Source organism: Tupaia chinensis, unplaced genomic scaffold (assembly GCF_000334495.1).
Source record: "Tupaia chinensis unplaced genomic scaffold, TupChi_1.0 Scaffold000314_1, whole genome shotgun sequence".
Classification (NCBI taxonomy): Eukaryota; Metazoa; Chordata; class Mammalia; order Scandentia; family Tupaiidae; genus Tupaia; species Tupaia belangeri.
This window is the reverse complement of record NW_006159807.1, coordinates 2839900-2866980: the sequence shown is the minus strand read 5'-3', so window position 1 is coordinate 2866980 and position 27081 is coordinate 2839900. Positions and strand designations below refer to the sequence as shown.

At 39.3% G+C, this 27081-nt stretch overlaps 1 protein-coding gene across 3 annotated transcripts in view; it reads right to left on the bottom strand.

The window, feature by feature from the left end:
• GPR155 (G protein-coupled receptor 155) overlaps positions 1–27081 on the bottom strand; it is a 58313-nt gene that overhangs the window by 6014 nt on the left and 25218 nt on the right. For all 3 annotated transcript variants that reach the window (XM_006151121.2, XM_006151119.3, XM_006151120.2), the window contains exons 4-15: positions 26516–26681; positions 25506–25661; positions 23553–23636; positions 21956–22073; positions 18043–18127; positions 17857–17947; positions 15666–15879; positions 10768–10872; positions 7983–8119; positions 5827–5922; positions 1448–1512; positions 615–752 (exon numbers count right to left, since the gene is read on the bottom strand). In XM_006151121.2, the coding sequence (XP_006151183.1) occupies positions 615–752; positions 1448–1512; positions 5827–5922; positions 7983–8119; positions 10768–10872; positions 15666–15879; positions 17857–17947; positions 18043–18127; positions 21956–22073; positions 23553–23636; positions 25506–25661; positions 26516–26681 (1455 nt within the window). The remainder of the gene's footprint in view (positions 1–614; positions 753–1447; positions 1513–5826; positions 5923–7982; positions 8120–10767; positions 10873–15665; positions 15880–17856; positions 17948–18042; positions 18128–21955; positions 22074–23552; positions 23637–25505; positions 25662–26515; positions 26682–27081) is intronic.

Below are 27081 nucleotides of genomic sequence, written 5' to 3'. Positions count from 1 at the left end.
TGGCTTTTTGAATACGCTATTTCTTCTATTTATTCATTCATTTATTTTAATTTGACTAGAGAGAGACACAGAGAGCAAGAGAGAGGGAAAGTGAGAAAGCAAGCTACCAGGTCTGGGACTCGAACTACGTTCAGCCATGTTGGAGTGTCCAGCACCTTAACCACCCACCATGCCACCTGCTGATCCCCTATGCTATTTTTTAAACTATAAACTGACCCATAGCTGTTAAAACTTTTATATATGTGTGTGTTATTAAAAATAACCATCATGGGGACCAGCAGTTAGCGTAATGGCTATGTCATTGGACTCCCATGTAGCCGAATGTGGTTCGAGTCCTGGACCCGATGGCTTAAACTCACGCTGGGTGCTTGTGTGTGTGTGTGCCCAAGATCCCAAGAGGAGAATGGAGCAGAAGAGATTGCGGTGTGGCCATCCCCCCTGGGGGGTGATTTCTTGCTTTCTGTCTCTCTGTCTTTCTGGCGAGCATATGCACCCTATAGCAAAAACCTCTCCAAAAAAAAACACCATCACGTAGTTAGTCATGGCCACATTACTTAGCCCATTACAACCCAAAATTAACATCTAATACATAATTATCTGGAGCTTGCACTTGCCTTCTTTCCTTGACAATGTTTCGGATACAGAGGTCACGGTGATAATGGATAAACTGTTGACATGTCATTTTTATTTCCTCAGAAACAGGAGAGTCCCTGTTTTCTGCTGTTTCCTTATTGTTCCATAGGAATTCAAGTCTGAAAACCAAAGTTTAAGAATTCACCAAAGCTGTCATTTACGACACCCAGACATCTTTGGTCTCTGAAGCAGAAAAGGGTTCTGCATTCAGTTCTCTATTCAAAGCAGCTGGGGCAGAGGACTTGCTCATTCTGCCAACCCTCCAGACATGCTTGACCCATTTCCGCCAGTACAATTTCCTTATTCTAAATTCTAGTGTTTGGAAACGCAAAGATAATGCTCAAGTTTTATTTAATAATTTTTCAATGTCGGTACCCAGAGACAAATACCAGGATTGGGAGCACAGACAATTTTGTATCTGCCAGCACAGACAGTAAGAACTGTTTACTGTGCTATGTGCTCAGCAGAGGACACTGATAACTGAGTTCAGTGACCTGGCTATTATGCTTTCCTCCTTCAAGAGGAAATGATTGTGTCCCTGGTTACTATATCTTACGGATGGTGTTGATGAATAAGAAGGAGAAGAAGAAAGAACAGTTACTGTTTAAGCTTCTCATAGGACTGTTAAGATAAACTTTATGAGCACTTCTGGTTTGAACTGATTCTGATTTTGAAAACAATTGAGGAAGTGCAAGGATTTGTTCCCTTGCCTCTTTGTCCCACCTCCAAGTTGGGGTATTCTCATCTGTTATTTTTCAAATCCCTGTGGCTTTGTCATCACTTTGACCGATGTAGATTTCAAAATGAAATTTACCTTCTTTTGAAAGGTAGGATGATTAAATGTTTGTCCAGGCCAAAGATTCCAAATGAAATAAATCCCTAAGAAATATGACAAAGTTAGCTTTTTATTTTTTTTTTAATTCAACAATAAAAATTTAAGACAGAAATCAAGGAAGCAAACCTACGCTGATTAGAGCAACATAGTAAATGGAATACACAACGCAGGCCCTCTAAGCTTCAGTGCCTGGAGGTAGATATGGCCCTTTGCTGCCTCTTCCCAATCCTGCTGTCCTTCTCATTTTGATGGGTGATACAGGCCAGTGCTGAGCAAACCACATTGTGTGCTAGCTTACCAAAGAAAAATGCCAGCAATACAAGGGCTACACGTCTTTGTTTTCTTCTTTCTAAAAAGAAACTATCTCCCACTATACTTAAATACTTGTTATTTTTCTATGTACTTCTCTAATTATATTTATTAGAACTTCATAAATTATATCATGAATGAGTGCCACAAGATCTAATTACAATGCAGTAACTGAACAGAATTTACGTAAAGTGAAACTGGCCACTTGTCAGGGAGAGAGGGCTTAGGGATTTGGGGGTGAGGCAAATTGGCACCAGATTCTAGCCACAGAGCAGGACGATTTAGGACTGCCTGGGGAGACAGGAGGTTGGGAGCTGCCGCTTGTCAGGCACACAGAGATAAGGACCTGAGCACAGCTTGGTGGGAGATGGAATGGAGTGTGTAATATGTTACATGACAGACCTCACTTTCTTCATCCCAAACCATAAACAGAAGAGAAAGATTTTACATCTCCCCAAGAAGAAAATGGGATGGGACTGAAGTTTATATCTCTCTTGGTTCTTGGAACCACTTGAGCCATAAGCTGTGTGAGCACATTTTTTTTTTTAAAGAAGTTTTTGCAGGACCAGCAATTAGCGTAATGGCTATGTCGCTGGACTCCCATGTAGACAACCACAGTTTGAGTCCTGGATCCGGTGGCTTAAACTCACACCAGGCGTGTGTGTGTGTGTGTGTGTGTGTGTGTGTGTATGTATGTGCCCAAGATCTCGAGAGGCGAATGGAGGAGAAGGGATTGCAGCGTGACTCTCCCCCCTGGGGGATGATTTCTAGCTTTCTGTCTCTCTCTGTCTTTTCGGCGAGCACACACGCCCTATAGCAAAAACCTCTCCCAAAAAAAAGAAAAAAAAAAGAAGTTTTTGCCATAGGGCACATGCTCTTACTGGAGAGAGAGAGAGAAAGAGACAGGGAGAGGGAAAGTGAGAAATCAGCAACTTGGAAGGATGGCCACTGCAATTCCTTCTCCTCCTGGGATCTTGGGCATGCATGCACACATACCTGGCATGATTTTCAAGACACTGGGTCTGGGACCCAAATCATGGTTGACTATGTGGGAGTCCAGCAATGTAACCTCTACGCCATCTGCTGGCCTCTGTGTGGGCACATTTTAAATGCAGCATTTCTGACATTAGCTTCAGTTCATGAGGTGATTCTGTTGAAGGATATTTTCTCAATCCCAGCCTTGCGATAGCTCAACTTAGAGTAGACTTTTTGAATGCTAAGTGCTAAGTAACACTATGGTTTTCAACTTTATATTTTGTAGTTCTTGGATATAAAATCAAATCTTGAACAGTACCATGGGGCTTGCCTCATAGCCCTAGTGGTTAAAGGAGCTAGATCCCACATGGTTGACTATGGTTTGAATACTAGCCCAGTGGCTTAAGAAAACACTGGACACATATGTATGCATGGCCAAAGTCTCAAAAGAATGAGGAAATGGGAACCAGCGGTTAGCATAATGGCTGTGTCACTGGACTCCCATGTAGTCGACCGTGGTTCGAGTCCCGGACCTGGTGGCTTAAAACTCACGCCGGGCGTGTGTGCGTACGTGCCCAAGATCCCAAGAGGAGAATGGAGGAGAAGGGATTGCAGCTTGACCATCCCCCCTGGGGGGTGATTTCTCGCTTTCTGTCTCTATGTCTCTATCTGTCTGGCGAGCGCACGTGCCCTATAGTGGAAAACCTCTCAAAAAAAAAAAAAAAAGAATGAGGAAATGGATGGAGTAAATGCACTAGGTATGCGCCCTTCTTTCCTCTGGTGAGCACACAGGTCCTCCAGCAATTAAAAAACAAAGACAAAACACTATCATGAGATAAGATGGGGATCAAATAGCTCTTTGGATGCTCATTTAAAAAAAAGTAATTATTTATTTAATTTTATTTATGAATTCATTTATTTTAATTTGACCATGGAGAGACACAGAGAGAGAGAAAGGGAAAGTGAGAAAGCAAACCACCAGGTCTAGGACTTGAACCACAGTTAGTCATGTGGGAGTATCTAGCACCTTAACCACCATGCCACCTGCTGGGTCCCCTCATGTATATTTTTAAGGAATTATTTTTATTTAAACTTTATTTATTTTTAAAACTAACCAGATGGGGGGAGAGAGAGAGAGAGAAAGTGGGAAAACAAGCCGCTAGGTCCAAGACTGGAACCACGGTTGGCCATGTGGGAGTCCAGCACTCTTAACCACCATGCCACCTGCCGGCCCTGGATGCTCATATTTTTACTAAAGTGATTAGAGTCACTTCTCTTTTTCTGTTTTATTTAGCATTAAAAATAATTGTCAGAGGGTGTGTGTGTTTACTGGAGAGAGACAGGAAGAGAGGGAAAGTGAGAAAGCATCTCTATGGGGAGTGGTCACACATCAGTCCTTTCTCCATCTCCCCTTTTGGGATTTTGGGACTGCATGCATGTACGTTTGGTATGCTTCTCAAGAAGCCATGTCCAAGACTTGGTCCGTGCAGTTGGCCATCTAGGCTCCAGCCACTTTAACCACTACACCAGAGGGTGACCAAAGGACAGTTATCTCTTTAGACAGAGCCATTTTTGCTCCCTCAATAGTGGCAAAACTTCAAGAAATTAATATTGGGGAAAAAATTTACAGGAGCCTCTACTGACAAATGTTAACTTACTTGTGGTAAATTATTTCAGATTTAATAAGCAAACTCACTGATTTCAAGCACAGTGTTTTTTTCAACCTGATATTTAACCTGTGGGCTAATAATCTCTACTTAGTTAATGAGCACTAAAGAAAAGATCAAAATTTGAGATTTGTACATAAAAATGTTTTCTTGGGTTGGCAGATGGTGAGGAGTTAGGTGGCTGGATCCCACATGGCCGACTGTGCTGTCCAAGTCCTGGACCTGATGGCTTGAAAAAATCACACCAAGTACATGTGTGTGCATGCCCAAAATCCTGAAAGGAGAAGGAAGAAGGAATTGTGGTGCGATCACCCCCCTAGCCCTGCTGGGGGCATACATTTCAGTCTCCTCCTCTCTCCTGTCTCTCTGGTGGGCTCACATGCCCTACAGCAAACTAAATAATAATAATATTAATAATAATAATGTTCCTAATATGTAAAAATGTAATTTATCCTTAAGTAGCCACTTTTTTTTTTTTTGGAGAGATTTTTGCTATAGGGTGCGTGTGCTCACCAGACAGACAGAGAGAGACATAAAGACAGAAAGCGAGAAATCACCCCCCAGGGGGGATGGCCATGCCATAATCCCTTCTCCTCCATTCTCCTCTCGGGATCTTGGGCACGCACACACACGTGTCCGGCGTGAGTTTTAAGCCACCAGGTCTGGGACGCGAACCGTGGTCGACTACGTGGGAGTCCAGTGACATAGCCATTACGCTAACTGCTGGTTCCCAAGTAGCCACTTTAATAGTGACTTATACATTGATAATAGCAACTACCTACTACTTGTTCATGATATTTTAGTTTCCATATTTTTAAACTGGGATGTCAATATCTACTTTGCAGGTATTGTTGTGATGGTTCAATAAGATAAGAAATGTAAAATGCTTAACAATTGTGGGCACAGAGCAGAGTCTCAACAAATGGTAACTACTACCCGTGACCAAAATTTATACACTACACAGTTTTTAAAAAGTTCTGAGTACCTATTGTTAAAGAAACATCAAAATGTAAATGAAATGATGTTCATCAATTTAAGTGGCTAAAATCTTTGGGAAGGTAAGTTATTTTCTCAAAGTGACTTGCTAAGATCACAACAAAGTTTAAAAAGAACTGAGGAAATCCAGTGGCCGCTTAAATGATCATTCTTTTATCTCAAAACCAAAGCAAAGAACTATTTGGCATTTCTGATTAAAATACTCAGTGTACATTCTGATGGCTTTAACCAGTACAGTAACTCATCTCTACTGAGAGACAGGGAGCAGCTGTCAGCTGTCATCCGCACCAGCAGCTGGCAAACAAACTAAGCCCTTCTGATTTTAAAGAAAACAACAATATTTGTACCACCACTCCCAATCAACCCATCTAGGAAAACAAAAACCCCTCCACGTTTTTAGTAAATAAATACCTGGCCAAAGTTAAACACAGCACAGAAAAACTGTAACTCAACATACAGTCTTCCAGGTTCTTGGTTGAATAGCCACCATAGACAACTGGAAAGATTCTATAAAGAAAAGAAAGAAGAGTATTTTAATTATTTCTCTCCATTCAGAGCACAGTACAATAACTTAGCTACTTAATAATTAGGGGGAAAAAAGACGAAAGGGAAAAACACAGAGAATATAGAGGCTTTGTCTTTCAAACAAGAGGTTTCAATCTCTCCTCTTGACAGATGTCATTCAAACAGCATCTATTCTGATCAGATCTGAAGCAAGAAGATGTGAGGCAAAATACAGAAGCTCACATAATATATCAGGACTGTCGACTAGCCCAAGACAGGAGTGATTTTAAAATTAGTTCTACACAATGAAAACAATTACGCCACTAAGCAGCAATTCTTGGCAGTGTTTCTTATTTTTTGTTCTTAAACAGCAGTTGAAGTGGTGCTGGCTGATATCATACTATTAATGAGCATCTCAGATTATATGGTCCATCTCCCGCTTCTAGGTAAGTTACACTTGAACCACCTCAAAGAATTACATAATAACTGGTAATTTACAAAAAAGGACATATAGCTAGTTTTTTGTTTTGTTTTTGAAATTTGCTATAAGGCATCTGTACTCAGTAGAGAGAGAGAAAGAAGGAAACTGAAAGCACCCACTCTACCCCCAGTGGGATGACTACCCTACAATGCCCTCTTTTCTATTCTCCTCCTGGGATATTTTTTGGCACGCATTCATGCCTTGGCATGTCCCCAAGCTGCTGGGTCTGAGACTTGAACTGTGCAGTTGGCCATTTGGGATCAGCCACTGCAAATGCCACACGACTTGCTGGCCCATACAGTTATTTATTTATTTTTAAAGTCACCCTTTAATGGCCGAGCCATGGCGGCACAGGTGGAGGGCACTGCTGTGCAGTGCTGGAGCCACGTGGAAGGGCTGGATTTGGATCCTGGGTCTACCTAAATATGCTGGGTGCACCTGTGCGTATTTGATTCTGGCTGTCTAGCAGACTTGGGAGAGGATCGTGGTGTGGTGAGACTCTATCAAGGGACCTACCTACCTGTCCACTTAACTCTCTCTTTTTCTCTCAAGAAAGAACAAAATACTCTATAACCATCAAAGAAATGCATTAATAAAAAAAGTTAAATCATTAAAATGAAACATTTATAATATTCAAAGCTGATGAGAGTACTTTATAAATCTAGAATGCGTTTTTTCATTATATTCTTTGATATAAGTTTTTCAATTTTGGGAATCTATCATAAAGACAGATTAGTATCTATCATAAATATAATGAGAGATATTTATTAGAGCATTTTTAAGAGCTAAGAACAAGTCATAAGGAAGTGGTATCTCTTTTATAGTTCAGTAGAAAGTCATTTAAATTAAGAGCAATGAATACCATATAGCAACATGAAAATAAGTGACAAAAGTAGGATGTAAATCTGTATATATGATTAGAACCATGAAAAATGTTTTAAAAAGAAAGACAGTAATATGGAGATTTTCCCTCTTTTTAATATTTTTGTGTCTATTATACAAAGTGGTTATGTTATTTTCATAATTAAAAATTATTTTTAAAGTTTATTTCTCAAGTGAGTATCTTCTGAGATAATGTAGGTATTTACCCACTTTGGTCAGTCAAGTATGTTAAGAATAAGTGGCCCTGCACACATCATGGAGATACTTGGTTTTACCAAATTCATTCTACCTATCCATCTAACTCTCTCTTTTTCTCTCAAGGAAGAGCAAAATACTCTATAGCAATCAAAGAAATGCATTAATAAAAAAAGTTAAGTCATTAAAATGAAGCATTTATAATATTCAAAGCTGGTGAGAGTACTTTATAAATCTAGAATGCATTTTTTCATTTATTCAGAGCATAAAATGAATAAATGATTCAGCAGAAAAAGCAATCGGAATACGTAAGCAACAACATAGTATGAATGACTCATTCCCTTGCTCCACACCTCCATAACACTGAGCTCAAGAACAGGATTCAGATGGCCTATCTGCCATACTTCCAAAAAGCAGCAACTGAGTTTCTCCCAGATGCCTGAATAAAACCTTTGCCAAACATTTAAAGAAATGACCCTGAAACAAAACCAGAAGAAACATTTACAGCAAACAGGCCAATAATGAGAAGTAAACACAGCAACACATGTCGAGTCAGTTGCTGGTCCCCGCTCTGCAGATACTGTTCTTCTTCCTGGGCTAATATGCAGCTCTGAGAGTTGCAGCGACTCACACAATGATCATCTATAAAACAGAAAGCACGACAATCTGTAATCAGAGCTTTTTATTGGAATGCATTTTAAATTTGTAATGACTTCCTAACAGACACAACAAAAAAGCACATTCAGCTAAGAATCAGTATATTATCTTGGATGAAATTGGAGGAAAGCGCCTTCATGTTGTTTTAGGAGAGTTTTAGTTGTAGAGTGTTTCTATCTGAAAAATGCAAGTAGTATGCAATTGTTCCCTTTGTACTATTCAACTGTGCGTGTACACACACACACATAAGTATATGCGTATATGTAATTATACAACATAACATGTAATTATACTATGACATTTACTATATAATTTTATATGTTTATAATTTTTAAAGGCCAAATTAAAAACTAAAGTTTTATCATTAATATGTAATAAATTTAAATATTACATGCTTATCCTGCTTTTGGCCAAATATAAAATAAATTTACCATTACCTCTTGCCTTTTATTTATTTATTTAATTTATTAATTTAATTAATTGGTTTTTTAAAGAGATTTTTACTATAGGACATGTGTGCTTGCCAGAGAGACAGAGAAGGACAGAGAGAGACAGAAAGTGAGAAATCACCCCCCAGGGGGCATGGCCACACCACAATCCATTCTCCATTCTCCTTTTGGGACTTTGGGCACACACACACACACCTGGTATGAGTTTTAAGCCACCGGGTCCGGGACTTGAACCGCGGTCTACTACATGGGAATCCAGTGAAGTAACTGCTATGCCATCTGGTGGTCCCAACTCTTGCCTTTTATTAAAGAGTTTGTAATTTGCCTGAGAAATGGCCTTAAAGGAATCATGTAAACATATACTATGATACTATTCACATATAAAAGACAAACTCAAATCACAGGCATAACTCTTCTCTGGCATAAACTAAAGCTGAGGGACTCTTCACAATAAATCTTTGTATTGGGACTGGTAGGTGGCATGGTGGTTAAGTTGCTGGACTCCCACATGGTCAACTATAGTTTGAGTCCTGGATCTGGCAGCTTGCTCTCTCCCTCTTTAACTCTCTCTTTCTCTGTCCTTCTGGTCAAACTGAATAATAATAATAAATAAAATTAAATATATAATTAAAAAAAAGAAACCTTTGTTCTTCTGCCTCAGCTATACTCTATATATGGCAGTCAAAGTAAAAGAGAACATTTTTACAAAATAAATATGTAGCCTAATGTATAGTCTTATGACAGACAGTGGTTAAAAACTAGATTTATAGCTCTTGCCTTCAAGCTAAAAAAAAAAAATCATACTTCCTGAAGCCACTTTTTAGAGAAAGATATATACCACCATTAAACAGAATCTAGCATTGGCCCAGCCTGGTGGAGTAACTGCAGTGCTGGAAGCCACGTGGCCAACTGCAGGTCTGGATCCCTGGATCAGCTGAAAACATGCAGAGTGAATATGCACACATGCTCAAGATCCTGTGAACTGGAGGGCTGGGAGAGAGGTGGGACAAGACCCTGTTGAGGGTGCTTCTCTCTCTCATGCAAGCAAGTATTCACTATCATAAATAAAATAAAACTTAAAATTCTAGAAGTATATATAATAAACCTGGTATATATAATAAATAATAAAATATCTATATTTTGTATAGATATTACAAAAATGGGTAAAAATATCTTTTACTATCTTTGTCTTTTCCATACTCTTGCCATTCAACAATTTAAATGCAACTGTTTTGCCTTTGTACTGTGCCTGGAGGTGGAGAATTAATTTATATTGTTGAACTCTAAAAATTCTCATTTTTCTACACTTTGATTTCTTTCAACTCTCTGATTTATTTCAGGCTTAGGAGTAATACTAAATTGTATGATTTGATGAAGTCCATATACAATGGCTCTTATTCTATAGATTTTTGCAAAATACAGTCAGAAGATCCAAGAAGACTTATCATTTAAAAGTTTTCAGGAACTGATATTATTTTGTTTTCTTATTTTTTCCAGAGGGTGTGTGTGCTTGCCAGAGAGAGAGAGACAGGTAGAGGGAGAAAGCACCCTCAGTGGGCCATGGTCATGCCGCAATCCTTTCTCTTCCATTTCTCCATCCTGTCAAGATTTGGGGAATGCACATGCATGTGCCTGATGTGTTTTTCAAGTCACTGGGGGCAGGATTTCAACTGCAACTGACCACTGAACTCCCTTAACCACAAGGCCACAGGGCCAGCCCTAGGAATGAATCTTAGTAATAGTAGAATTCATGTTTCCATAGGAAGGTATAAAAATACATCAATATTGAGCCCTCACTAATTTTTTTTTTCTGATAGAAAACTCCTTCTGACATTCAGTTAAACTATTAGTTTTTATTTGTATGCTTCTTTCCTAAAACTCATGTGTTTTGTGACATCAAAATTCCCAAGGCCCCAAAGGGGCATGGTCATGTCACAATCCCTTCTCCATTTCTCCATCCTGTCAGGATTTTGAGCACATGTGCATAGGCTCAAAGTGTTGTTTTTCAAATCATCAGTGCCAGGATTTGAACTACATGGTTGGACATTTGAGATCTGGCTCCCTTAACCACTAGGCTACAGAGCTGGCTTGCTTCTATAGAAACTCTATATAGAGTTCTTTTGAGCATACGGACAAGGAATCTTGTGTTCCTTAAACCCATCCTCAGAGCCCAGGGGCACTTACTTTTCTCAAATGAAGGAGTCACAGACCCACTGGTGCTTATGTTTGCTACTGTCTCTGTTGATGGGCAGTGTAATGCACCATTTCCCATGGAGCAGGAACAGCAACCTATATAGATGAAAGAGCATGTCAAGAGAGAGCCTAATCACAACAGAAATGGACAAGTTCGAGAGATGCCAAACAAAACCAAACAAACCCACTCAATATAAACTTCACATGCATCTCAGTGGAAATGTTTGCCATGGTATGTATCAAAAAATATTAAAGTTCAGCTGCTGTGGCTCGCTTGGTTAGACTCTACTACGCAGAGACTGAGGCCACACAGTAGGCCCAGGCTGGGCTCCTTGCCCAACCTGGAACAGGAACGGCGTGGTGGTGCATGTCTGCTGTTCTAGCTAGCTAGGAAGCTGGGGCAAGAAGATCTGGACATGGCGAGACTCTATCAAAATTCAATTAATCACTGAATAATCGATCTTTCTCATGCACATAAATAATCTTTAAAAACGTATTCACGTGTGCTTATTTAGAAGTTAGCCTGTGAAGAGTGCCAATGGATCAGCTTCTATACATATCATGTCATTGTTGAGACAAGAAAAAATACTTTATCCATGCTGTTTTGCTAGTTTCCACTGTGCTTTGGGGACTAAGAAGTCAAACACTTTACTAAAATACAATTTTAATTTCATCACTCCTCAAAAACATGCACACGTGCTCTATTGATTACTATAGTAAATTCAAACTCCTTGGGCTGAATCTGAAAGCTCTCCAATTACACCTCTCTCTATCCAGCCACCTGTTCTATTTGACAAAAACTCTTCCGTTTCTTCTTTAAGGTACTCTGCAAACCCCATGTTTATTTACACTAGGTTGATAAGCATGGAATTCTCACTTTCATTAATTGATCCAAGTCCTCTCTTCAGCTTAAAACTCATTTCTTTTGATAACTGTCTCCTACTAGTCTAGAGAATGCAGGAAAAACAATTATATCCTTTTTTTTTTTCTTTTCAAATATATACTGCTGAAAATCTCTTGCTGACTTACAGGTAGATTGGTTTACAGAAGTCACACTGAGACATCTGCAGTAGAGCTGTAAATTAACCTGTATACAGTCGGAGAACTGCACGCAGTGTCCATTAAAACATTACACACATTTATAGACAAGGCGCTCCGTGATGTGGATTATAATAGACTAATCATTTTGGTGATAAACGATTACAATTTAATATGCTAGAAAAATGAATAATTCTTAGCCTGAAACTTTCATTGATAATTCACTTAAAATTCCTTGGTGATGTTCTTGAAAATGAAGAACAAAAGTATAGAAACTACAATCTATATAATAAGCTATTTCAAATGTCTTTCTGAATCCATCTCAAGGTTAAAATAGAACTACAGAATAATAGAAAAGAAAATGAAGAGATCATCTGGCCCAGCCCTCTTCAGAAACTTAGAGGTTTAAACCAGCTAAGATAATATTCTTAAGGAAACATATATAAGGACAGGCCACTCCAATGACATACATGGAACGATGCACACACGACACACAGGATTGTGGCTTCTGTGTACTGTGCTATGATAGTTTCTTCCTTTAAACATAAGAAGGATATCTGAGTAGTCTATCAGTCTTCTCTTTTATTAACCGAACCTTTGATCTCATACTAAGGTAGGCTTTGTGGTTTAGGTTTTTGCCAGAGAGCAAGTGTGCTTGCTGGAGGGAGAGAGAGGAAAAGTGAGAAATGATCCCCCAGTGGGGTGGCCATGCCACAATCTCTTCTCCTCCATTCTCTTCTTGGGATTTTTGGGAATTCACATGTGCCTGGCATGATTTTCAAGCTGCCAGGTCCAGGACTTCAACTGTGGTTGGCCATGTGGGAATCTAGTGCCTCAATTCCCACGTCATCGGCTGGCCCAAGGCAGAGGAGAGTGAGCTATTTTAGACTACCTAGATTGGAGATTAGGGTAAACATCTAAGGGGTTATGTGTTAATCCCAGCAAAGCAGAAGAGAGCAGGATTTAGGGAAGGAGAATAACCAGACAGGTTTTTAATCTCTTTCCAGGAACATAGGTGAACAGTCAGATAAACACGTGGCCATAACAGTTTTCAGGGTAGTTTCGGGAAATGATGGCCATATACATCCATTCACCTAGCTGTCCATGTAACAAATATTACTAAATATGCACAGTAAGCCTGATACCTTCTAGGTGCTGAGGCTCTAGTGACAGGCAAGTCAGACATTGCATGGAGAGTCTAGTGGGTTACACAAATAACTTTAGAAAGCTGTTATAAAATAGTGGGATAAGAGGAGTGGGAAGTATAGACATTGCAGAGGATTTCCTACAGAGATAAGGTATATTTGTCTTCTGGCTCTCCATTTATTTATACTACAGTTTCAAGTTAGTTTTCCTGCTGGAGATGACAACAGGATTTTTAAAAAAATTCAATGGTACAGTTTATTTACTATTTTAAAAAGTTTTTTCCATGAATGAGAGAGGAAGAGAGACAGAGAACACCCCGAACAGAGTCCTGATGCCCTGATCTACGCCAGCGTTAGCCAGTCTTGGGTCATGGGGACATGAACGGCCAGTGTACACAGAGAGGTCTCTGGATGCAAACCTGGGGCCTTTTTATCCGAGCCAACCTCGCAGAGCATTGTGCTATGGCTGTGTGACTGTCTGGCCTCTATTGGCTATTTTTTTTTTAATTATTTTATTTTGGGACCAGCAGTTGGTGTAATGGCTATGTCACTGGACTCCCACGTAGTTCACAGCGGTTCAAGTCGCAGACCTGGTGGCTTAAACTCAGGCCGGGCATATGCATGTGTGTCCAAGATCCTGAGAGGAGAATGGAGAAGAAGGAATTGTGCATGGCCATCCCTCCTGGGGTGGGGGGGTGATTTCTCAGTTTCTGTCTCTCTGTCTCTGTCTTTCTGGCGAGCAGACATGCCTTATAGCAAAAACCTCTCCAAAAAAAATTTTTTTTTTAATTTTTAACTTTTTAATTTTTTTTTTTTTCTATAGGTCATGTGTGCTTGCCAATGAGAAAGAGAAAAAGTGAGAAATCACCACCCCCCTGCCAGAGGATGGCCATGCCACAATCCCTTGTCTTTCATCCTCCTCTCAGAATTTCGGACACTCTCTCACATGCACCTGGCATGATTTTCAAGCCTCTGGATCTGGGACTTGAACCATGCTGTTGGCCATGAGGGATCCAGCACCTTAGTCACCATGCCTCCTGCTGACCCCAGATCCGTGTTTTTAACCACTGTGTTATATACTTCTATTGGGTTGTCAGGAAAGTCATGATGCAATTTTGCAGAGAAAAATGGACAAATACATCATGAAGAAGGTAATGTGAGATGGCAAGATCTGTGGAATGTTTTTTCTTTTAGAAGAAATTTTAAATGAAAATATTTTAAATTTCTATCTCTTTTTGTCACTCTTCTTATCTTTCACTTATTGATATTGACAACTGATAGTTTTAACATTAATCATTCTCCTCAACAAACTCCTGAAACAAAATAAATAGAGCCAGACAGTGGTGCAGTGGCAACCACTGGACCCACATTGGAAGGTCCCAGGTTTGCATCAGGGGGCCTTCCTGTACACACTGGTGCACAAGCGCATGGCTGTGATCTGGGCTGGCTGAGGCTGGGGTGGATGGTAGCGTAAAGACCTTTGGTGGTGGTGGTGGTGGGGGGGTGCCTGCTTGTCTTTCTCATGGGAGAGATAAATAAATGAATATCATTTATACTTCCTAGCATGCTGGTTTATATCTATGAAATGTCCATGCACCAATGAACCCCAAATGCATCCTCTGGTGCTGAGTTCCTTTCATGAATTGAAGCAAACTCTATAAAGATTGTTAATACTCTTAACAAAGTTACTAGTTAGGATCGCATTTTCACATATACCAGTGATTGGCAAACATCTTCTATAAAGGGCCAGATAGTCTTTTGGGCTTTACAGGCCACTGAGTCTCTGTTGTGATGACTTGACGCTACCACTATAGCATAAACACAACCACAGATGTTCATAAACGAATGAGCATGGCTATGTTCCAGTACAACTATGGAGAGGAAATTTAAATTTCATGTACTTTCCAAGAGTCACAAGATACTTGCTCTCTCTCTCTCTCTCTCTTTTTTTTTTTAAGAGGTTTTTGCTATAGGGCGTGTGTGCTTGCTAGACAGACAGAGAGAGACAGAGAGACAGAAAGCAAGAAATCACCCCCCAAGGAGGATGGCCACATTGCAATCCCTTCTCCTCTATTCTCCTCTCGGGATCTTGGGCACATACGCACACATGCCCGGCGTGAGTTTTAAGTCACCAGGTCTGGGACGCGAACCGCGGTCGACTACATGGGAGTCCAGTGACATAGCCATTACGCTAACTTCTGGTCCCAATACTTGCTCTCTTCAAATATTGTTTTTTAGTCGTTTAAAAATGTAAAATCCATTCATAGCTGGTGAGCCATACCAAAGCAGGTGGGGGTGAGATTTGGCCTGAGGACAATAGTTTGGTAATACCTGACTCATAGCATTAACCTGACCGCAATAAGCCTTCTTTAGTCCATTTTATTGATGGTACTTGTGGGATACAATGTTGTTAAATTAACAAACCTATGCTTCTAGTTTCCTAGGAAGGGTCTTTCTTCAGTTACTTTCTAAACTCTCAGGTCCATGGATGTTTTAGGATTCAACAAGATTATCCTCACAAAAAGGCTTATTAACAAAAACCTAATGAATGAATTTGAAAGCTACCTTCTATTACCGACTACAATTCAAGTTCTGCATTTGACAAATATCTATGATACTCTGAATGGATGAAGGACCCTTAAACAAAACATTTCAGATACATGTTATAAAGGCACATAATGATTTCTTTAGATGTAAGGGACATACTTGTTTCTGGAACAGAACTTGTAAAAAGTTCTGGTTCATTTATTGGTGCTGGACTCTCCTCAAAAGCAGTGTTCCCAGTAGGCTCTGCTGCTTTGTGGTTCTGAGACTGGTTGAAACCTTCATAGCGTCCTGCTTGGGTGGTGTGGTTCATGCACATCAGCGACACCCCGGCCACCAGAATGCTGCAGAACAGGGTGACTGCAGTGGTGATCATCTGCCAACGAGAGAAAGAGGTGTTAAGGCTGCCTTTTACGATCTTGATCTCTTAGTAAAGTAGGTGCAGGGTACTTCTTCTGTGGAATCACATCTCCATAGCTTTAAATGCTCTGGGAAGTGGTTCTCTAAGAAGGGTAAGAGTATAAAAGGAATGGAAGGTACCTCAGAAATCAGGGTTTGCTTTAATCATGCTTCTCTCATTATACAGCAACTGGTTACCAACACAGCCGCTGGTTTCCTTTGCAAGTAATCTCAATGATTTCTTAAAGACTTCTAAGTTTCCACTTGCTTTCATAGATAGTATAGGGGGCTGCATGGTGGTACCAAGGTTACCCCAACCCTCTGTGAGGACAGACCCCCATGGGGAGGTCCTGAGAATGCATCCCGGGACCTCTCTGTGTACATCAGGCACATGATTTGGCTGGCTGTGAGCGGATCCCAGTGGAAAGACCTTACTAGGGGCGCTTGTTTCTCTGTCTCCCACTCTTGTCATTTCTCTTATGGGAGAAATAAAGAAGTAAACTTTAAATAATGTAGTTCAAACATGTATCAGTGAAGTAGAGACTTCTAAAAAAAGTTTGCTATAGGGTACATGTGGTCACCCAAGAGAAACAGGGAGAGAGCGAGAGAAAAAGTGAGAAATCATCCCCCAGGGGGTTTGGCCATGCTGCAATCCCTTCTCCACTCTCTTCTTGGGATTTTGGTCATGCACACACACATGCCTAGCATGTTTTTCAAGCTACCAGGTCTTGAACAGGGCTGTCGGCCATGTGGGATCCACCTGCCTTAACCACCATGCCACCTTGCTGGCCTGAACTAGAGGCTTTTTTCATGATAATTAGAATTAAAAATAAATAATTATAGCTAATACTTATTGAGTATTAACTAGACGCCAGCACTAATGTAAGCCCTTTATATGTACACTCTTACTTGTTCTCAAAAACTCAGTAAGATACAAAATTGCAAATACAAAAAAAGGATAAGAAATAAAACTCATTTGGAGAGGTTTTTAAAAACATGTTACCAGGCCCTATCTTTAAGAAATTCAGCAGTTCCAATGAACCTCCTACTCCATATACTTTAAAGCACATTTTCACAGATTCATTTTGTTCTATAATTTATATTTATGATAGGATTAAGAGTCAGTAACTTAGGCCAGCGAGCGGCATGGTGGTTAAATGACTGGATTCCACACAGCCAATTATGTGGTTCAAGTCCCAGATCTAGAGGTTTGAGAAGCATGTTTGGTGTATGTGTATGCCCAGTATCTCAAATGGAGAAATGGAAGAAAACGGATTGTGATTGTGGTGTGACCATTCCCTTGGTGGTGGGGAGGTCACTCGCCTCCTCCCTGCTCCATCTCTTTCTGGTGAGTGCACGTGCTCTCTAGCAAATGAAAAAAAAAAGCAACTCAATAATTTGACCATTATTATTGCCAACTTATGAAATGACTTTAATTGATCATTCTTTCCTCTAATAGAGGAAAAATAATTCATAAGGATGATTAAGACTCAGTAAAATAAATCTCCAGGCAAAAATGGACTTAGACATGTAAAATGTTCACCATGTTTTTGAAGTATGATAAAATGATCTAGGATAACCAAAGGGATATGCAATAAGGTGGAATAGAGTTTCAAAGTTCATTTCAATGTAGGTACAGCAAGGCACCTTAACAAGCTCAAAAGAGACTTTCTTTGGAGCCAGGCAGTAGCTCGGTGATAATGCATCTAGACCCGCATAAGAACAGTCTGAGTTTGTGAAGTGGGACCTCCCTGAGTAGCGAGCCATGCCATGCATGTGCCCATGATCTGGCCCAGCTGAGATGGCAGTGCATCGTGGCATGAAGACCTTATGGGGGTGCCGCATTTCTGTCTTTCTCTTGCTCTCTGTCTTGCAGAAGAAATGATATATCAACATTTTTTTTTTCAAAAATAGAAGTTCTTAAGGACAAAAACTGCCAATAAACTCTTCTCACCTGCTCTTTTCCATAAAAGAAGGCAGAGTCAATGCTATCTCCATTGTGTTTTCCAGTTATCAAAAGAACACCAACAAGTAGGGCAGGAATTCTGTAATAACAAAGGTTATTGAGAGAGAAAAAAAGAGAATGAATGGTAACCGTGTACATGAAGACATGGAACCAAACAGAAAGCCACCAACTTACCCCCAGCCCGATATGATGATGATGCCAACAGGAATTTGTACGCTCTCTCGCTTTTTCAAAAGAAATAAAGAAACGGCTAGAAGGCCTAAGAACAAGAAATAAAGATTGAAAGTTTGATCAGACATCATGGAACTTTTTTTTTTAAATCAAGTTTATTTCAGTAAAAGTCTGTAGAAGTCTATAGATTTTTGCCTTAGAATTTACTCCTACATAAATGCTGTTCCCAATATTTTGCAATAAGCTTTCTTAATTAAAAATCATTTTCACTTTCTCTCCTATATTATTTCTTTACTCAAATCTTGTTTCATCAGGAACCAGCAGTTAGCATAATGGCTATGTTGCTGGACTCCCACGTAGTCGACCGCGGTTCGTGTCCCGGACCCGGTGGCTTAAAACTCACGCCGGGCGCGTGTGCGTGCGTGCCCAAGATCCCGAGAGGAGAATGGAGGAGAAGGGATTGCGGCGTGACCATCCCCCCTGGGGGGTGATTTCTCGCTTTCTGTCTCTATGTCTCTGTCTGGCGAGCGCACGCGCCCTATAGTGAAAATCTCTCCAAAAGAAAAAAAAAAAATCTTGTTTCATCCATGAGGATTTTTTTCAAAAGGCTCAATTACTTTACTCTTTTGATTTGAGTGTTTAGAATCTAAATATAATTTAAAAATTAAAAAAAAATGTATATAGAGTACCTGTAAAAATAAAAACACCCCCACTCTGCTGGTGCTAAGAAGGATAAACAATTCTTACACAGGTTATGCTTTCATAAGTGTCTCCAGTGTAATGATGGAGCTTAATACAAGCACAATATGAACTTCATACAACACACATGTTTTCAAGCTCTTGGACTTTCCTTACACATTATACCCAATTATTTACAGAAATAACATCTTTCAAAATAAATTCTCTACTGCTATAGATTCTTAGAACTTCAGGGATGGAAAGAATCTGTTTTAATGTCTTCATTTTATAGACATGGATATGAAGGGTTGCCTAAATCACATTGCCAGCAGAGGGCAGAGCAGGACTGGAAACCCAGCCTTCTGACACAAGGTGAGTTCAACTCTGAGTGTTTCCCAGAGATCTGTGGATCCAAAGACAGATTCTTCAAGCCCTGAACATTTCTCCTTTTTTTTGGAGAGATTTTCGCTATAGGGCGTGTGAGCTTGCCAGACAGAGAGAGACATAGAGACAGAAAGCGAGAAATCACCCCCCAGGGGGGATGGTCACGCCGCAATCCCTTCTCCTCCATTCTCCTCTCAGGATCTTAGGCACGCACGCACACGCGCCCGGCGTGAGTTTTAAGCCACCGGGTCCGGGACGCAAACCGCAGTCAACTACGTAGGAGTCCAGCGACATAGCCATTATGCTATACATTTCTCCTTTTCAATGATAATCATCTGTGTGTCCCCCTTATAACCAAAGTTCAGTCTCATGATTTCAGGGCTTACATTTGGTCTTTATATTAAGTTTGAGCCAATTGAAGGCCAAATGATATCACAGTCCAAATAAATGTCCTGTGGTAGATTGAACAAAAAATGCAGTGAGATAACTATGTCATAATCCATATATGGAAGTGAAAAGTAAGCCAAATACAGACTAAATAAATAAGATAGAACTATACCAGAGAAGTGAGTTCCATTTTTCATTTCAATCTGGGATTTACATTAGCAAAACAAGCCCCTTCGCCATGACAATCAGTGTCGCTAATTAGAATGACTGAGTGTGTAGTTTGGCTGAATATAGTATGTGAAATGCTTTGGTTTTAAAGTTGTATATTAGTTGAGTATGAAGAATTTTTTAAAGAATTATTTTATTTATTCAGTCATTTTATTTTAATTTGACGAGAGAAAGAGAGACAGAGAGAGAGAGAGAGAGAAAGTGAGAGAGCAAGTCGCCAGGACCAGGACTCAAATTGTGGTCGCCATGTGGGAGTCCAGCACCTTAACCTCATCACCTGCCAGCCCTACTCTTAAGAGCTGTAATGCTCCTCATTCCAGCCTCGTAGGAAAAACCATACGTGATCAAGTGGATTATAGCCTTAACTCTCACTGTCAAAGCCATGACAGCGCTGGCCTGAATCAGTTTAACCTTTTGGGCCTCTTCTCCTAATTTGAAAAATGAAGGATGTAAACTAGATTGGTGTTTCTAAAGTGTAGAAACTGTAGGTGGCACAAAAGTGCACATTTTTGATGAGTTGTGCATTTATTTTAGTGGGCATTTGAGACTTTTTAATTAGCATATGAAATCTGGGATTTTTTTTTAAAGAGGGATTTTTTTTAAAAAAAGAATTATTTTATTTACCTTTGTTTATTTATTTACTTTTAAAATTTGACCAGCGAGTTGGTGGGGGGGTGGGGGGATGGAGAGAGAGAGAAAGCAAGCTGTCAGATCCAGGACACAAACCATAGTCGGCCATGTGGGAGTCCAGTGCTCTTAACCACCAAGCCGCCTGCCAGCCCTGGTTGTTTCATTTTTTTGTTTTTTGATACACAGCTCAAGAGATTAAAGTAAAAAAGAGTGAGTCAGTGTTAAAGAAAAACAGAACAAATGGTATGCAGGTAAGGTAAAACTGTGAGGATGATATGCAAGTGAGAGAAACTGAAAATGGCTGAACAAAATGACTTAAAAATAACACTCTTACACAGAAAATTCCGTTGTAGCAAAATAATTTGCAAGTTAAAGGGTACCTTCATCAGAACTACATTTTTTGGCTGGATTTAGTCATGTACCCTTGAAGAGGGCTTCAGAGAAATGTGAGACTTTTTGATACACTGGTCTACTTGCCGCTTTCCTCCTCCTCAAGTTAACCCGAATAAGCCTGTGTGTTAGAGATCAAACTGGCTCATCTATATTTGGAAATATAAAGTCTTTAGGTTCTTTCAAGTTGATGTCTCATGAAAACTCTCGTGCTATGCAGATGTACCTGCCTTTAAGCAGCACAAACCTTCTTCTGTTTGCACTGAATTTCTCATTCTGTAATTTCTCACCCACTGTTGCTTCACTTCAAAAGCCTGTTGACTTAGAGGGACCAGCTTTTGATTGTGAAGGCGTGAAATCAAAGGTCTGTCCTAAGAGCCACTTCCTGACCCTTGCCTCTCACCACTCTATAATTTCCTGTTATGTGCCTTTTTCTAGGTTCAAATTTGTGGTATGAATACAATACAGCCAGACAAAATTTTTTCATAAACATACCAGAATGTAGGCATCAAATAAATGTTCTACTTCAGAGTATCAATGTGCGAAAACATTTGAATATCCTTTTTGAAGTTGACTGAAGTGAGAAACAGGGATTCTTACTAGGTCCTCTCCTATTTCCATACCTTTTGTATTCCTCTACTTTTCTTGTTCTTGTATTATTATTTTCTCCTCTTTCTAATCACTAATATAGTTCTATTTGAGTGCCTACAATATACCAGACATAAATATCCACGTTTCATTTCTTCCTCAAAGTAATTCTATAAGGTACTGTAACCCAGTTTTATAGAAATGGACTGCGGCTCCCAAGGTAAGTTATTTACCTAAGGCAAAACACCAATTTTTCCATTCAGCTGGACTCTAATTTAGTGAGCTCTGGGGCATACCACACACACCTCAGTCCATTCCCTCCTTTCTCTACCTGCCTCCAGAGCCTGCTTTCTTGATGTCTCTGAAGAGGAGCTATGCTCAGTGGCCCAGAGCCAAAGACCCTGAGGAAAAGAACTATGTGACAGGAAAAGGCCTTGTGCCCAGACAGAAACAGAGTGTATCTGGAGGCAGATCTCAGCTTTGCATAGTGTGTGTGCTGGTGGGCATATCTGCTTGAATGAACACCTTGATCCTGCACTACCGGACTTCAAACAGATCACTTAAAAGCAAAGGGCTTCTAGGGGCTGGGGGAGGGGAAGAGACCTCAAATTCCATTCAGGATCCAACTTACCTGTCCACAGGTAGGTGCTATACAGGGAGCTGTATAATAGAACAAACACCAAAATTTGTCCAACAAAATTTTTTTCTTTAACAAAATTCCATATCATCATTCCAGCACAGACAATAGACTAAAGAAAAAAATGATTAAAAGATTTTGTAAATAGTTAATAATACCATATGATCCACTAGTATCACAGAAAATAATAATTAAGCTAGTCATACTCATATAAATCCTAGTCAGAGCAAATATAATTATGTCTTTTTTTATTGCTGAATAATCATCAGTGTATATTAGCTCTACCAAAACTTCAAGCCTTGTGATAGAAAAACCTTTTTATGCATTTTAAAATACATTTATCACTGTGTATCATTACAGGATACCAAATGAATTTTCCCATCATTTTTATGCAGTCTTTAACAATGTAAAAGATCATTGAAATAGATACTGTCCACATTCTAACTACTAACCTTATATTTACTTACGGGTTACATAGGAAATACTAAGATTTTTCCATAATAATTGGAGGTGTGCAAAAATTTAACTAGAAAAATAAGATTGCAAGCTAGCCCTGTAGTACAGTGGTTAAACCCCATGCGTAGAAAGCCAGGTCTCACGTGGCTGATGCAGTTCAAATCCTAACCCTGGCAGCTTGAAAAACTCACTGGGTATGTGTGCAGGCATGCCTCAAATCCTGACATGATGGAAACATGGAGGAAAAAGGATTGTGGCATGATCCCCCCCCCCCCCCCCGCCAATTGGGATACTTTCTCATTCTGTCTCTCTCTCTCTCTGTCTGGGGAAGGCATGTGTACTGTGGAATAAAAAAAGTAATAAAATTGCAAGAGTTCAAGTTTTTCCATTATAAAACATAGTAAGCAAGCCAGCTAGGAGACCCAGATCCCACATGACTGACCATGAGTTCTGGCCCCTGTAGCTTGGAAAGCATTCTGAGCACATATGCCCTAAATTCTGACAGGATGGAGAGAGGGAGGAGAAGGGACTGAGGCATGACTATGCTCCTCTGGGGGGGTACTTTGTCCCTCCCCCTCTCTCTTTCTCTGTCTCTGATAAGTACACATGTTCTCTACCAATTAAAAATAAATAAAAATTGGGACCAGCAGATGGTGTAATGGCTATGTTGCTGGACTCCCATGTAGTCGACTGCGATTCTAGTCCCAGACCTGGTGGCTTAAACTCAAGCTGGGCGCAAGTGGATGCATGCCTAAGATCCTGAGAGGAGAATGGAGGAAAAGGGATTGCGGCATGGCCATCCCCCCTGGGGGATGATTTCTCACTTTCTGTCTCTCAGCCTCTGTCTGTCTTTCTGGCAAGCACATGCACTCTAATAACAAAAACATCTCCAAAAAAAAATTAAAAATTAAAAATGCTGCTCATCAAATGCTATCATTAGTCTCAACTTTCAATAGCTCAAGACCCATTGCAATACTTAATATATTAGGCATAAACTCATTATAACTGAATTGCAATTAGTCACAGTAATACTTCTGATTTTATAACTGCAAAAAACCAGCAAAATAATTTTCTTCTCTACAGTAAAATAATCTATGAGAAAAGCGTGAATCTAAATATTGGTAGGTTTACTAACCTGAGCAATGAGTAAGTTAGTCGTAAGCATATGAGGAAGCTGTTTATACTTCTTACTCAAAAGGAGGATAGCCAAAGACCAGATCTTAAAGACAAAAGGTTTAAAAGTTAATGTTTTTTAATCTTTGTAATTTCTTATTAAATAACATTTAATAAATACATTTAAAGAAGCAACTAATTAGTTTCTTTAAAGAATCGTCTGACCTCTCCAAAAAAAAAAAAAGAATTGTCTTTATTCTAGTTCAGAAAGAAACTGGATTTTTTTTTTTTTTACTTTAACTTGTCTAGTTCCAAAATGGGTAGTAAGGTAAATTGCTATATCCAAAATAAAATAAAAATCATGGAGAGATCCCACAGTAAATTAACTGTCCAAAAATTACCATATCTGGAACCAGCAGTTAGCGTAACGGCTACATCACTGGACTCCCATGTAGTCGACCACGGTTTGCATCCCGGACCTGGTGGCTTAAAACTCACGCTGGGCGCATGTGCGTTCGTGCCCAAGATCCCGAGAGGAGAACGGAGGAGAAGGGATTGCGGCGTGGCCATCCCCCCCCCCCCCCGGGGTGATTTCTCGCTTTCTGTCTCTCTGTCTCTGTCTGTCTGTCTGGCGAGCACACGCGCCCTATGGCAAAAACCTCTCAAAAAAAAATTACCATATCTTTAAAAACTAATGCCTTTACTAGGCCATGTTCTAATAATGCCTGGTTTCAGTGGCTATGGTAGGATACTGGGTGATAGCCAATTGTTCAGGAGAGCAGTGCTCACAGGAGAGGCATATTAGTTATATGAATTACATATAGTATTTATTACAATGCATATTCTAAATTTTCCTCTTCCATTTCCACCATATTGGTTCACGAGGTACCTAAGTTCCAGGTTATGTTACTACAGACAAGACATGCCACCCACCCTACGATAAACTATCTTGCACTCTTAATTCAAAAGGATTGGGATTCTAGCCATCTACATAGTGGACAGTTAGGTACATTGGTTGATTTCCTCATTGTCAATGGAAATCTCCATAGTCTTCCTCTCCCCAAACTACCCTATTATCAATAGGTGTCGTTTTTATTTTTTTATTAACACATAATAACTATACATAGTGGTAGAGTACAGTGTGATTTTTCAGTATGTAACTACAATGTGTAATGATCAAATCAGGGTAATTAGCATAGCTATCGTCTCAAACATTTACCATTACATTTTTAGCTTCTGAAATATGTAACCAATTATTGTTAACTATAGTTAATGGCTATATATATATTTTAAAATATAAGACAGAAGTGGAATTTTTAAAAATTACATTAACAAGCATTTATTTGTTGTCAATATACATGTTCATCCTCACCTCTTCTCCTTTAATCATAAACATTGTTGTTTTATCAGCCAGAATACTATTTCAATTTAATATGCAACTTGGGCTTAAGATACTCTAGTTGTCAAATGCTTGATTATTTACTTTGAATAGATATACTTAATATGAGGGGTTAAAGTATCATCAATATCAAATGGGTAGTTAGACTTCTTGATCCCAAAGATCCCTTTTGGCCCCATTATTTTATAAGACAACAGCTAGGATTTATAGTGATCTACTATTCGCAGAATGCTTTTCACATATACTGTCTCATTTATTCCTTATGGCAAGCCATGGAAATTATCATCTTTATTTTATACCGGAGAAAATAGAAGCTTAGGTTAATTTCTCAGAGACATACAGCTAGTTTGTGATAGAGCCAGGAGTCAAATCTAGGTCTAACAAAATGACATACTTTGTCCACTCTCAACTTTTTGTCTACTCTAAAACTCAGTCAATCAGAAGGCTGATATATATTACAGGCAGACTAGCCTTCTCCTTCATAAGAAACTAGATTGTACAATCTCTTTCTATTACTAAGCTATGTTCAAATTCGTTCTGTGGCTTCCATTCATTTATACAGCGATCCATACTTACCAAGGAGACCAGGCTTATAATACTTATATCAAAACTAACATTCTGGATGGCATATGCCAATGGCTTAGGGTCCATAGTGGGAAAGGTCAGTAACCAGGCAGAAACGTACATGATTGGAGCAGACACAAATGTGCTAATTACCATCCCTGAGGTTATCTGAAAAAGTAAAATCAAAATGGGGAGTCACAATCTCACTTAAACAATTACTTTAAACTTTAAAAATCCACAGAACACTAAACATTCTAAAATAAAAACAAGAATCAATAAAGACATGGAATTCAGCATATTATCTAATACCACATTTCCCCTTTCTGAGAGCCCTTAAAAGAAAATGGTTCCAATTCCCTTAGCTCCTCTTCCAAACTATGCTCAACAAATGCTAGAAATTCCACTGCCGATGGTTATCATCTAGGTTTCAGGAAGTAAACCATACCAGTAATCAAATTAAACCCATGAAGAGTTACATCTCATAAAATGTAGGGCAAAAAACAGCAATTCAAAAAGAGAAAAATTACTATGCAAACAATTTATGGATAAAATAATGAAAATGACCTTTATAAAATCATTTAGTGCCTTCATATCAATATTTTAAAATCTTTTAATACTGTAGATAGTATGAACAATACACTTAGACATGGTCAATAATTTGGTTGTAATTGATATCAGCTATTTGCTGGTGTTGGTTATGTGGTATTTTGTAGCTGGTAGCTGAATTAGTGGTGAATGAAATGTATTTTTCCCCCCAAATTTTGAAAGTTACCTTTATGCAAACAACTTTGACGCTTAAGTAAATACCTGAAATTTAAAAAGATTCATGAAGAAGGTCATAGCTGAATAAAGTCCCCAGATTAAATAACTACTGTTACATAACGTTACACGATGCCTCCTTATTTACAAAGGAGGTAGCTTACAGATATCAAATTATCAGAAAAGAATGTGGCTGTGTTTTCAAATTCATTTTCCTACTAACCACAATAATAATCAAACTTAGAAAGTTATGATATACATACAATCTCTACTTCCATGTTGAACTGTGTTGCAAAGATAGCCACTCCTGGTGCTACAGGAAAGACACCGTACAGAAATGCATAATTTGATAAACTTGTGTGGTTCACTACACTGTCGCCCTTGTCCAAGAGTTCCACCATTTCTCTGCACAGAAGTGGCAGCACCAGGCTGCAGAAAGAAGAAATGCAGCATTTAATTAATACCAAAGCATATGAGTCCCCAAGTGAGTAGACTGCTGAGGTTGAACTGGGCATGAACTTCTTCTCCTACCCAGAAAGTATATCTATTTGCATACACATACCCTGTGCATGCCTATTGGTGGACATTTTGTTGAAAGAACCAAGAATTCAATTTGTAGCCATTTAAAGTGTAATAATATTCTGGAAATACTTCAAACATAAGGGAATAGGAAGGAAAAAAATTGAATTTTCTTTTTGTTCTATAGAAAATTTTCTTGCAAAAAAATCAGTGAAAGTTGCAATTATAGCTGCATCCCTACTTCCTCTATTGGTTCACTAAAATGTTAAAAGAAAAAGAAAAGGCTGACAGTTTAAGAACTTCTTTAAAG